Here is a 13,489-nt window from a genome sequence, read left to right as displayed (position 1 = left end):
ACTACATAGATGCATTTATGATGTCAGTTTACTGTTTTAATTTTGTACTTTAATGAGGTAAGATACAGCCTTTGAAGGGAACTGAGTAGAAGGTGCACTGGCCCTCTCTGTACTATTTTTCCAGTTTCCTGTGAACCTATAATTATCTCAGAAAATCCAAAATTTTAAATATGCAGCCACTCTGGTAGATGTGTTATCTCATTGTGGTTTTAATTTGTATCTCTTTGATGACTAATAATACTGAAAACCCTTAATATATATTATTTGGATAGCTTCTCTTGTGAGGTGATTATTCAATTCTATTGCTCATTTTTATAGAGTTTCTTTCTCTTACTGATTTGTAAGAGCGTCCACTGTGTAACTCACCTTTTCAATCTCATGTTGCATCTTCTGGTGAAAAACATTTGTTTAATGTAGTACAATTTGTCAGTCATTTTCTTTATTCCGTTTTTCTTGTTTAGCAATCCTTCCCTACTTATATATCATGGAGGTAGTATCTTCTAGAAATTTATGTTGACTTTCACATTTAGAACTACAGTACATTGAGAATTTTTTTTGTGTGTGTGTATGGTGTAAGGGTAAATGTGCATTCTGCAGATGTTGGGTGCACTTAATGACTATTTAAGCCAAGTTTCTTAACTATTCTGTAGAGCCATACACTATTCAGGGGTGTCCAACCTTTGTCATCTGTGGACCACACTGAAAGAAGAAGAGTTGTCTTGGGCCACACATTAAATGCACAAACACTAACAAAAACAAACAAACAAAAACATCTCACAATGTTTTAAGTGAACTTAGGATTTTGTGGTGAGCTGTATTCCTAACCACCATGGCTGCATGTGGCTAGCAGGCTGTGACACCCCTGTGAGGGAATCTCATAAAGATAGTTTTACGTAAAAGAAGCCATGCAGCATGATTCCATTTTTATAAATTTGAAAAGTAGGCAAAATGGATCCATAGTATGGAAGTCAACACATTGCTTATCTTTAGGGAGAGCTGGAGGGCAGTGATGGAAAGGGACATGAAGTGTACTTCTGGGTTCTGGTAATGCCTTCACCTGAATGGTGGTCACACAGGTCTGTTCACTTTCACCTACTACTCATCAAGACGTATGCTTACTGTTTATACACTTCTCTAGTGTGTGCATGCAAGTGGATATATGTGTGTTATATCTTAATGAATTAGTTTTAAAAGTTGAAAACAAACAGAAATGTACTGTGTTTCCATCAGGGTAAGAACTATGTTATGTATCTCTGGCACATGATAAACGCAAAATAAGTGTTTATTGAAGTGAGAGTTGCTTATAGCACGCTCCGTAGCCAGCTTAAGGAACAGTGAGGAGTAATGATTCTCAATTAGCTTGGAGAACTTATCAGAGACTTTTGGGAAAGCAATTTCGGCAAATGGGTAAGAGCTGAAGTAATCACTTAAGGCATTTTTATGAAAAGGATATTGCTTCTAGTTTAAAGGCGAATAGGATCTAGTAAACGCTGTGCCAGCTCAGATAACAATTCATGTTTGAAGACGGAAGGAAGAGATCGCTCGGGTCACTCTTAAGAGCAAAGTCCTACGACTGTTCTGTAATGATGCTATTTAATTTGGTTCATCTGACACCTACTTCTGCTGGTTTTTTTTTTAACTTGCTTAAACCCCTGGATGTTGCTCTGCAAAGGATGAGAGCCCCGTCAGCACTGAGTGTGTAGATGGGACGTAAGGTTTGAGGGTGGGAGGGGGGAATTACAAGCAACAGTAGAGTGCAAGCAGTCCCTTTTTGTTTATTCCACAGCTTAGGCCAGACGTGGATGGTCTTCATACAGCGTGGCCGTGTGGCCTTCCCGCAGAGAATGGCCTCCGTCTCCCTGATGCTGTACGTACGTGGAGATCAGGGCAGAGAACAGCTGAGTGACCGTGTAACAATAGAAAGGGGAGGCTTCGGGAGCCCCAGGGGAAGGGGTTCTTGCTGGGAGCTGGCAACTCAGACCTACCGAGCCTCCTTGTTGCTAACCTTGTAAGAAAGGGTTTGGAACTGAACCTCCAGGGCCATCTAGATTTATCTTTTATTACGTGTTTCCCTGGAAATAAATAGGTAGAAAATGAAGTGAAAACTTCTTCACCTGGTGTTATACATCTAGTAGCTTTCTCCAACTTATCTGGCGTTTTTGCTACTGATTCTACACAGATTTTCTCTTTCGTTGGATTAATTTCTAATAAATGATTGCTTACTCCAAGCTTCTCATCTTTGCTCACATTGCCTAATTTACAATGCTTTTTTCTCTAAATTCTCACTCTTCACAAAGTATCCCAAAGAGCTGCCTTTGCCCCATTGCTCCTGTGATACTCTCCTGATCTCAGTTCTTATACCAAGTGTTATCACTTGCCATGTACAACCTGATATTAGTTTTAATATGTACTATGTTTTCTTCTTTCTAACTTGTAAATTCTTTATGGGTAGGGAACATGTATTGGATTACTTAGTAACCTTTATAATACCTTAGTGGTCTAGTGTGTAAATGCTCAGCAAATAATTAATGATTAGAATGTATGTTCTTATAATGTATTTTAAATATATTTCAAAGTTTTCTATGCCTCTTTAGACTCTGGATATTGTTATTAAGTGGAATCCTAGATTCTTTAGTAGAATATCTTTTTATTCTGTTGCAATTAATGTTTTTTAAAAACTCATTTTTTGAGGTTGGTATCAATTATTGTCTGTTGGTTACACTGTCAGCCAGTTCAGTAATTAGATTCCTCCATTCTACTTCAGCAAGAAGTTGAGAACTATAAGAAGCTAAATCTCATTAGTAAAGAGCAGTTTGAAAACCTAACACCTGAACTTCCTTTTGAGCCAAACCAAGAAGTTCCTGTAGCAGCTTCGCAGTCCAGGCAAGGTATGTAAATAAATGCTTTTGTGTAAGTGTCTGAATACTATTAAAGCAGTTCTAAATTGTTTTTGAGGTTTGCTCCTTTATTTTTTGAAAACATATAGGTAACTGGTAAAAGGCTAGAATTTTAAAATTCAAAAATATTTATTTATCTTTTGGTGAACTTGAAAACATAGACATGTAAAAATATAGATTGTAAAATTGGTAAGACAGACTTGTAGTAAATGGACGGAGTTTGACTATCACTTCACTCTTTTTTTTTAAATGAAGAAAGATATGTTTATTGATTTTAGAGAGAGACACTGATGTGAGAAACATCCATTGGTTGCCCCCATACATGCCCTGACTGGACAGTCAAACCCACAGCCTGGGCATGGGCCCTGACTGGAGATCGAACCCTTCACCTTTTGGGGTATGGGACAATGCTCCAATCATCTTGGACGATGCTCCAAGCCACACCGTCCAGGGCTCCCACCTTACTCTTGTGAATGGGCAGGTATTTACAAAGGTGACATAGGAGCCGTGTGTTACAACACCAGCCCAGATCCAAATGCTACATTAAAAGTAGGCCAAATCAGTTGGTTCGTTATGTGTGTCTCTTGATTTCGAGACTGCAAGAATGTTTCTCTTCTCAAAATAAAAAAAAATTTTCACTGACTTGCTGATTTTTAAAAATATACTTCCGGCTTATTCTTTTGTTTTAAGGTGTTAGCTTTATGTGAAAATGTAAGTACATTTGAAATAATTACAAAGTTAATCTGACTTTTTCAGGCAAGTGTAAGTGATTTTGCTGTAGTCTTTTCTGAAGTCAGGTTAGAGAAAAACTTTTAATTGGGAAAACTTGGAACATATACAAAAATAAAGCAAATTATATATGAAAACCCCCCTATACTTATTACCTAACCATTAGCTTCTTGATTATACCAATTTTGTTCATCTCACTGCCACTCATTTCTCTTTACCTTGCACTTGATTTTTTTGAAGCAAACTCCCAATCGTATTATTCATATTTTTATCCCTAAATATTTTTGTATGGGAGGGAGAAAGAGAGGGAGAAAAACATCAGTGTGTGGTTGCCTGTCGTGTGCCCCAAACTGGGGACTTGGCTGGCAACCCAGGCATGTGCCCTGACTGGGAATTGAACTGGTGACCCTTTGGTTCGCAGGCCAGCACTCAATCCACTGAGCCACACCATCCAGGGCAGTGACACAGTAATTTCTCAATATCGAACGAATAATTAGTTTTTGAATTTCCTCATTAACCATGTTTTAAAAAATTAGTATCCATGTAAGTTCCAAACATGGCAATAGGTCGATATGGCTTTTTTAGTCTGTAGGTTTATACTGTTATTTTTCCTTGCAATTTATTGTTGAAGAAACAGGATTGTTTACCCTGTAGAATTTTTCACATTGTGGATTTTACTGATTGCATGCATTGTCATGGGTTCATTCAGCCTGTGTTCTGGTCCTGAATTTTCTGTAAGTATTATTTTGATACAAAGGCTTGATCATATTGAGGCTCAGGTTTTTGCATTTAATATATATTTTTAAAGGAAGCTTTTCTTTTCATTAATCTGTACTTTATTTTTCCCAGTTCTTTTATTTTTAGCTCTAATTTTTAATACTTCTTTCTGCTTGGTTTGGGTTTATTTTGCTACCCATTTTCTAGTTTCTTAAGATAGAAGCGTAGATAATTGATTTGAGAACCTTCTTTTTTATTATAAGCGATTAATGCTACAAATTTTAAGCACTGTTTTAGGTGTACCTCACAGATTTTGGTGTGTTTTTTATTTTCATTCAATTCCAAATATTTTCTAACTTATTTTGTATTTTATCTTTACCCATCAGTTATTTGGAAGTGTTTTTGATGAATTTATATTTGGATATATTCCTGATATATTTTTAAAGATTTTCTTAATTTTTGTATAGAGGGGAAGGGAGGGAGAAAAAGAGGGAGAAAAACATTGATTGGTTGCCTATTGTAGGTACCCTGACCAGGGACTGAACCTGGGACCCAGGCACGTTCCCTGACCCAAAATTGAACTAGTGGCCATTTGCTTTACAGGACAAAGCCTGATTAGCTGAGCTACACTGATCAGAGGGAGGTTTAAATTACTAATTTGCGACTCTTTCTGTTAATAGGCATTTAATCACGTATATTTTCCTTTAAGCATTGTTTTAACTGCATTTTGCAAATTTTGTCATGTTTTATTTTAATTTTCCTTTCCTTCAAAATATTTTCATTTCTCTTAAAACTTCCTTTTTGATCCATGGATTATTTAGTGTAATGTTCTGTTTAATTTTCAAGTAATTGGACATTTTCTTTCTGTTATCAGTCTTACTGATGTATGGTGTTGAGGTTTATTTTATGACCCACAACATGGTCTGTTTTGGTGAATGTTTCATGTGCATTTAATAAGAATATGCATACTGCTGTTTCTGAGTGGAGTGTTCTGTGCATGTCCATTACAATCAGTCGATTGGGTGGTATTGATGGTTCCTTGGCTGAATTTTTGCCTGCTACCTCTACTCCTGAGGGAGGCATTAAAGTCTTCAGGACTTCGTGATGACATGACTTCATGACATGTTTGCCAAACATGGTCCAGCCAGTTTATGATTTATTTTGAAGCTCTTTTTTTATTTGTATTACACTCTCAGGTTTATTGTGCCTTCTTAGTGAGTTTACCTTTTTATCAGTATAAACCGTCCTTTTCTCCTGGTCGTTTTCTTTGATCTGAAATCTAGTTTATCTGATTTTGATGTAGACTTACCAGCTATCTCTGTGTATGGTGTATCTTTTTTTATCCTTTTATTTTTAACCTATTTAATTATCTTTGAAATGAATTTATTATAGCTATCATATAGTTGGGTCATTTTTAAATTTAATCTGACAATCTGTCTTTGTATTTGGTGTATTTAGACTGCATACACTTAAATGTAGTTATTTGATATGTTTAGATTTAGATCAAGTATTTAATGCTCATTTTCTGTTTATTCTCTGCTTTCTATTTGTTTCCCCTTTTCTGCCCTCTTTGGGTAATTTGTAAGTTTTTTATTTGCATTTGAATTTATCTGTGGTGAGCTTGGCCACATATATCTATTTCATATAGTTCTTTTAGTAGTTGCTATAGGACTTGCACACTTAACTTTCACAGTTTATTTAGAATCAGTATTTTACTACTTCAATAGGATATAGAAACCTTATTTCCATATAGCTTTTCTGTGCTGTAGTCATATATTCATACATTGAAAATTCTACCAGTGTTATATTTGTTATTTTAATCATCTTGTATGTTTTAAACAACTTAAAAAGAGAATAGTCTAATGTATTTATTATTTATACATAAATTTTAAATTTTATATTTATTTATATTTATATATAAAATTTATTTTTACCACTTCTATTGTTCTTACTTGTGATATTCTAAATTTCTTGCTGGTATCATTTCCTTCTGTTAGAAGTACTTTCTTTAGCAATTTTTAAAGAATAGTCATGCTATGATTTATCTTAGTTTTCCCTCATCTGTCAAGGTCTTCAGTTTACCTTCATTCCCAAAGGACATTTCCACTGGTTATATAAATCTGGAGAGACAGCCATTTTTCTCTGAGCAATTTAAAATGGTCAGTCACTTCTCTCGAGCCTCTATGGTTTCTGATTTTTTAAAAAAACATAATCATTCAGATTGTTTCCTTACACAAATTATTTTTCTGTAGCTACTTTGCAGAATGTTTATTTAAGTTTTCACAATTAGAGTGTGATGTGTCTGAGCTCTTATGTCTTCAAAAACAAATTTTTCTTAAATATCTGCACTCTTTTTCCTCTCCTAAGACCTTTTGTAGTTCTCCTCCAGGTTCCTGAGGCTAGGTTAATTTTTCCAATTGTCTCTTTGTTGTTCAGATTAGTTAAATGCTGTTGATACCGGCTTTTAAAAATATTTTCTCTTTATTATTATTATAAGCAGATTAATTGTGATTGCTTTGGTGTAATTCATGTTCTTGTGCATCAGCCTTTAGTTTTGGATTAATGTGCTTATATATTTTTAATCAAATTTGGAAAACTTTCAGCCATTATCTTCTATTAACATTTTGCCCTAGCCGGTGTGCGTCAGTTGGTTGGAGCGTTGTCCCAGGTTTCAGGAACCTATCCCGAAAGGCTGCAGATTCCATTCCTGGTCAGGCCACATACCCAGGTTGTGGGTTCTATCCCTGGTCAGGGTAGGAACTAGAGGCAAGTAATCCATTTTTCTCTCTCACATCAATGTCTCTTTCCCTCTCTTCCTCCCTCCCTCACTCCTTCCCTCCCTCCTTCCTTCCTTCTTCTCTCTAAAAGCAGTGATCAGTGAGGGTAAAAATACACAAGTGGGTTGTATGGTATGCAAATTACATAAAGCTTTTTAAAATAAATAAATTTATTAATGTTTTAAATTTTGAAAATTTACATATTTTTGTACTTTTTTCTCTTTCCTCCTTTAAGACTCCAGTTACTTGTATATTAGGCTACTTGAAGTTGTCCTATAGCTCGCCGATGTTCTTCTTTTTTTTTTTTTAAGATTTTATTTATTTATCTTTAGAGGGGAAGGGAAGGAGAGAGGGAGAGAAATATCAATGTATGGTTGCCTCTCGTGAGTCCCCTGCTGGGAACTGGCCTGCAACCCAGGCACGTGCCCTGACTGGGAATCAAACCGCGATCATGTGGTTCACAGGCCTGCGCTCAATCCACTGAGCTACACCAGCCAGGTTTTTTTTTTTTGGTCTCTCTTTTTTTTTTGTCTCTTTTTCTACATTTTGGGTAATTTCTGCTTCTTGTCTACAAGTGCATTAGTCTTTTTTCTGCAGTGCACAATCTATTTTTAAACCCACCTGATGGGAGGATGTTTTTGCAAATTATAAATTTGTTATTTGGATCCATAGCTGTCTGACTGCTCTGGTTCAGTGGATGGCAAATTATCATCCATAGGGGAAAACTGGAATATCCTGGCCTGAATCTGCCCCACCCTTCATTTACATATGGTCTAAGGTTGTGCTACAGTGGTGAGATTGAGCAGTTTCAGCTGAGACTCTATGACCAGAAAAGTCAAAAATATTAATATGTGGCATTTATAGAAATTTTTGAATTTATTAAAAAATAAAGTGTTATTTGTCATGTAGTATTTTTAATTATCAGCCTTCATTGAGCACAAACAGCATAATATTATGTTCTGTTTTTATAAAGGTAATTCCTGTTTATAAAACCATTGAGGACTATGAGCAAACTTCATATGGTCCAGGCATAAGCTGTGCAGTGATTTGATTCGATAGCAATAAACTTTGGAAAATTGTTTTTATTTTTATTTTTTTAGATTTAATTTATTTATGGAGGGGAATGGAGGGAGAAAGAGAGGGAGAGAAACATCCATGTGTGAGAAATACATTGATCAGTTGCCTCTTGTGTGCCCCCAACCAGGGACTTGGCCTGCAACCGAGGTATGTGCCCTGACTGGGATTTGAACTGGTGACCTCTCAGTTTGCAGGCTGACATTCAGTCCACCATACCACACTAGCCAGGGCTGGAAAATCTTTTAAGTGGTAGAATAGTTAGCATACACCTTAGTCCAGTAGGTCTTAAACTTTAGCAAGTATCAGATTTACCTGTAAAGCTTGTTAAAACAAATCAAAGGGCTCTGTACCCAGTGTTTCTGGTTTAGTAAGTGGACGTGGGACCAAATAATATGCATTTCTAACAAACTCCCAGGTCATGCCAATACCACTGGTTGAGAATGCACTTTGAAAATCAGTGCTTTTAGCCCAGTCCTTCGAAATACCAGACTTTTCTGATAAACTTTTCGCAGAAACTGTGTAGTAAAGGATCACAGTTGAGGTTCCCTAAGGAGCAGATGGCCTGGTCTTCTGCTTTTTGTAGCTTTATTGAGGCATAACTTACATACCATAAAATTTACCCATACCAAGTGTGTGGTTTGATACATTTCAGTAAATTTATATAGTTGTACACCATCACCACAATTCAGTTTTAGGGCTGTTCCCTCCTGCTCAAAGTTTCCTTGCGATCATCTGCAGTCAGCGTCAACACTGAACTTCATTTGAAGTAACCATGGTCTGTGTTCTGTCTGTGTGTTTTTGTCCTTCCCAGAAGTTTTATATAAATGGAATCATGTATCTGGCTCCTTTCAGTAAATATGTTTTGAGGTTAACCCAGGCTGTGGCTTGTGTCAGTACTTTGCCCCCTTGTATTACTAAGTAGTACTCCATAGCATAGACACAACACAGTTTGTTTATTCAGTTGATGAATATCTGGGTTTTGTCCACTTCTGGCTATCATGAAAAATGTGATTTTGAACATTCATATACAAGAGATATCCCATGATTTTGTTTTAAAAGTAGTTATAATTTCTAAATGACATTCATATGTTATGTGAGGCTTATACCTGGTTGAAGAAACAACTTTAGTATATTCTTCTTTCTTAATCTACCCTAAATATTTTATACTTGTTATTCTCTTAACTAATTTTTGATAATATGTCAATGTATTGTAAATTGGTCTATGATATGCTATAAAAATTTTATAAAATACTTCTTTTGAGATAACAAAAGTACTCTATCCATGGGTAAAATTCTTACTGAGTTAAACCTTTTGTAAAATAAATATAAAACTGGAATCTCACTTTTTAATAGGAAAATGTTGAGATATAAATTAAATTAGGGAGAGCTGTGTAACCCCTGTGTACTTATCTCACCTAATTTCAACAAGTGTTAATGGTTTGATATTCTTTCCTCATCTGTACCTTGTCCCCCATCTGTTTCTGGTATTTCATATTGAATCTCAAACATATCATTCCTTTTATAAATATTTATCATATGTTGCAAACTATTGTATATAAATTTTCATGATATCATTATTTCACATAAAATAACATTAATTTGCCCTGGCTGGTGTAGCTCAGTGGATTGAGCGTGGACCTGCAAACCAGAGGATCACGGTTCGATTCCCAGTCAGGGCACATGCCTGGGTTGCAGGCCAGTTCCCAGCAGGGGACACACCAGAGGCAGCCATACATTGATATTTCTCCTCCTCTCTCCTTCCCTTCCCCTCTAAAGATAAATTTTTAAAAATCTAAAAAAAAATAGCATTAATTTCTTAACATTACTACCCAGTTTATGTTTGGTTGTCCCTGATCATACGAAATATGTTTTCTCCAAATTGGTTCTTTGAATGTGGACCAGACAAGGTACACATATCACATTTGGTTGATAGGACCATGAAGTCTCTCCTAGTCTACATTCATTTCTCTTCTTTTCTTTTTCTGTACCAATGATTCGTCAAAGAAACAGGTTAATTTGTATAGAATTGCTTATGATTTATTTGTGTTCTCGTATCATTTAATGTTTGTTTTTATTCCTCTGTTTCTTATGAACTAGTATTTAGATATAGAAGATTTAGTATACGCAGGATTTTTCCTTTTCTGGTGACCAGACTATTTCTTAGGAGTTGATGTTTACTTCCTACTGCATCATATGGCTTCTAGGCTCCCTTTGACTGGTGTTTTGATTGGTCATTAGATTTAGATGTTATCAGAAACAGCTGAATGTTAGATGTTTCCAGCAGATGTTATTCATTCATCAGAAAGTTTCCCTTCAACTTTTTTTTTAAGACTTTTCTTTTTGAGATTAGTTTTAGGCTCACAGCAAAATTAAGATGCAGGCACAGAGATTTCCTACGTATTCTATGTCCCTAACTTGCTTGGCCATCACCCATCGGGGGATGGGTGTTGTTCCCCATAGCAGCCTTCCACATGAGAGTTAAAATCAGTGACCCTGCATGGGCTCGTCCAAATCACCGAAGGTCCACAGTCTACATTAGTGTTTTCTCTTGGTATTGCATATTCTATGGCTTTGAACAAATTTACATGGACTTGTACCCATTATTAGTGTCAAACATAGTATTCTCACTGCTCTAAAAATCACTGTGAGTCGTTAGTTTACATTGGCTTCCCTCTTGGCGTTCTCTCAAGTTACATCCCTCGAGAGTCATGTATCTACCATGATACTATCATACAGAATAGTTTCACTGCCCTAAAAACCCTGTTTTGTCTGTTCATCCCCTCCCCCACAACCACTGGCAATCACAGATCTTTTTACTGTCCATGGTTGCCATTTCCAGAATGGTGAATAGCTGAAACCACACAGTATGTGGCCTTTTCAGATTGGATTCTTACACTTAGTTATATGCATTTAAGGTTCCCCCATGGTTTCTCATGACTTGCCAACTCATTTCTTTGTAGCACTGGGTAATATTCCATTGTCTAGATGTGCCACAATATATTTATCTATTACCTACTGAAGGACATCACAGTTGCCTCCAGGCTTGGGTAATTATGACTAGGGCTGCTCTAAATGTCCATGTGCAAGGTTTTGTGTGGACGTAAGTTTTCAGCTCCTCTGGGTAAGTAGGAAGGCAATTACTAGATTGTATAGTAAGAGTATTTTTAGTTTTGTAAGAAATCGCCAAACTGTCTTCCATGGTGGCTGTACTGTCTTGCATTCCCATCACCAATGAGTGAAAGTTCATTCCTATTGCTCCACATCCTCTCTAGCATTTGCTGTCGTCAGTGTTCTGGATTTTGGCCATTCTAATAGGTGTGTTGTGGTATCTCGTGTTAATTTACATTTCCCTGATGACCTGTGATGCGGAGCGTCTTTTCAGTGCTTATTTGCCATCTTTATATCTTCTTCTGTTCAGATCTCTGATCCATTTTTTTAATTTGGGGTGTTTGTTTTATTTTTGAGTTTAAGGAGTTCTTTGAATTTTTTAGCTTAAAGAGTTCACTGTTATTCAAAAAGAATAACAGTGAATTTTATTTTGAATAACAGTGCTTTATCAGCTGTGTCTTTTGTGAATATTTTCTCTCAATCTGTGGCTTGTCTTCTCATTCTCTTAACAGTGCTGCTTGCAGAGCAGACATTCTTAATTTTAATGAAGTCCATCTTATCAATTATTTCTTTCATGGATCATGGCTTTGTTGGTGTTGAATTTCCCTTTTTACCAAATGATCGGAGGCAGTCATGGTGAATATTCCCTAGATCTTCTGTTTCATTGAAGTTGCAAGCAGGTCCTTGAGTACTGTCATTTCATTCAACATCAGTTTGTTATAATGTTGATGAGATGCCATAGAAACTTAACTCTTGTTCATATCAATTAGCTTGTGCTAAAAAGTTACATGTTATTTCGATTAGAGTTGCAGAACCTATCAATGACATTAATTGTGGGCTCAAAATAGTCCTTTTGTATCATTCCTTCTGTATTTCTTACCTTCAGTTCTTTGAAGAATATTCTTTTATCAGTTTTTTGTGGTTATCCTGATGCTCAATTTTTACAGGAAAGGAGGGGTAATAACTTCTTTCTTTTTATTCTGTTTATCAATTTTCGGAATAATGAGTTAATGCCTCAGCAACCTACAAATATGATTAAGGTTTAAAGTGCCCTTATGAACTTATGGAGCTTATTTATTTGATGTGTTTAATGCATTTCAGTCATGATTTTTAGTGGTCAGATCACTTCATTTTACTGGGGGTGGGGTCCCCTAAAGTTTTTTGTTGTATCCTCATGACTTCAGCTAGTATTTTCTTTAGTAACCTCATTGCTGTCTGGCTCAAGATTTCCTAGATCCGTGTTACACTCTGTGTTCCAGACCTTATTTCCTTTAGAGACCAAGTCAGTGGGAAATGGAATTTAGAGACTACAGTCCGGTTGCTAGTAACCTTATTGTTTCTAGGTTGTTATTGCTCCTAGATCTTTAACAAAAGCACTGGGTTTTACATATATTTCAGTATAGGATTGTGTTTTTATCTTTTGAGGGGGGAGGCGGTGCAAGGTAAAACAGCATTAACACAGTTCAGTTAAGCTGATCAGTCACTTGGTAGGGACATACTTTCCCCAGGTGCTTTTGTAGGCACTGGTGTACTAACCCGCACCCTTGCTTTCAGGGAGGTTCTGGACTTGGACATAGCATCTAATGGGATGATATGTAGAAAACACATGTCTATTTAATAAACAATAAATGGATAAAATGCAGAAGTAGCAACATCAAGAAAGTCTAATGCTTCATGATAAAGAGGCTAGACTTCAACAAGAGGCTAAAGAGAAACTCTTGAGAGAGTTTAGGCAGAGATTCAAAATGGCCTAATTTTCTTCTCAGAATGTTTGTTCTGGTAACAGTGAGGGAGATAGGTTAGGGGAGGAGATGGCAACGGAGGGAGAGTAGGTGAGAGAGGGGTAAGTTCACTTTCGAGTTTACAGGGGTAAGTTCACTTTCGAGTTTACTGTCTGGGGTAGTGCTTGGCATAGAGTGGGCACTCGGTGTTTGTTGGGTGAATGAGCTAAAGGTTATTGTGTTAATCTAAACAAGTTAAGTCTGAAGAGAAAACAGAGGGAGCCTACATTTTTGACACTCCTGCTTGATTTAAGTGCTAGCTTACTTGGCATCTTACCCTAGGATTTTCACAAACCAATTAGTGAGTCAGCCCAACAGAAAAATAGTCTGGGGGATATGAATGGCAAGCACATGAAAGGGGACATCTGAGCAACGACTATACATGTGAAAATATACTCATGAA

General features: G+C 36.4%; 1 protein-coding gene across 10 annotated transcripts in view; it reads left to right on the top strand.

Annotated features, from left to right (window-relative positions):
- The window catches only part of LARP1B (La ribonucleoprotein 1B), a 77,069-nt gene that overhangs the window by 55,011 nt on the left and 8,569 nt on the right, over positions 1 to 13,489 (top strand). For 9 of the 10 annotated variants that reach the window (XR_005068278.1, XM_037058537.1, XM_037058534.1 and 6 more), the window contains 2 exons: positions 1,787 to 1,867; positions 2,765 to 2,888. Coding sequence is in view for 9 of the 10 variants with exons in the window: in XM_037058537.1 (XP_036914432.1) it covers positions 1,787 to 1,867; positions 2,765 to 2,888 (205 nt within the window). In the remaining variant the exon portion in view is untranslated. The remainder of the gene's footprint in view (positions 1 to 1,786; positions 1,868 to 2,764; positions 2,889 to 13,489) is intronic. The other variant, XM_037058535.1, reaches the window with a different exon arrangement.

This window comes from Sturnira hondurensis, unplaced genomic scaffold (genome assembly GCF_014824575.4).
Source record: "Sturnira hondurensis isolate 20B ecotype Veracruz unplaced genomic scaffold, ASM1482457v3 Scaffold0010128, whole genome shotgun sequence".
Lineage (NCBI taxonomy): Eukaryota > Metazoa > Chordata > Mammalia > Chiroptera > Phyllostomidae > Sturnira > Sturnira hondurensis.
Note: the sequence above shows the minus strand (reverse complement) of the source record. Positions and strands in the feature narration are given on the sequence as shown.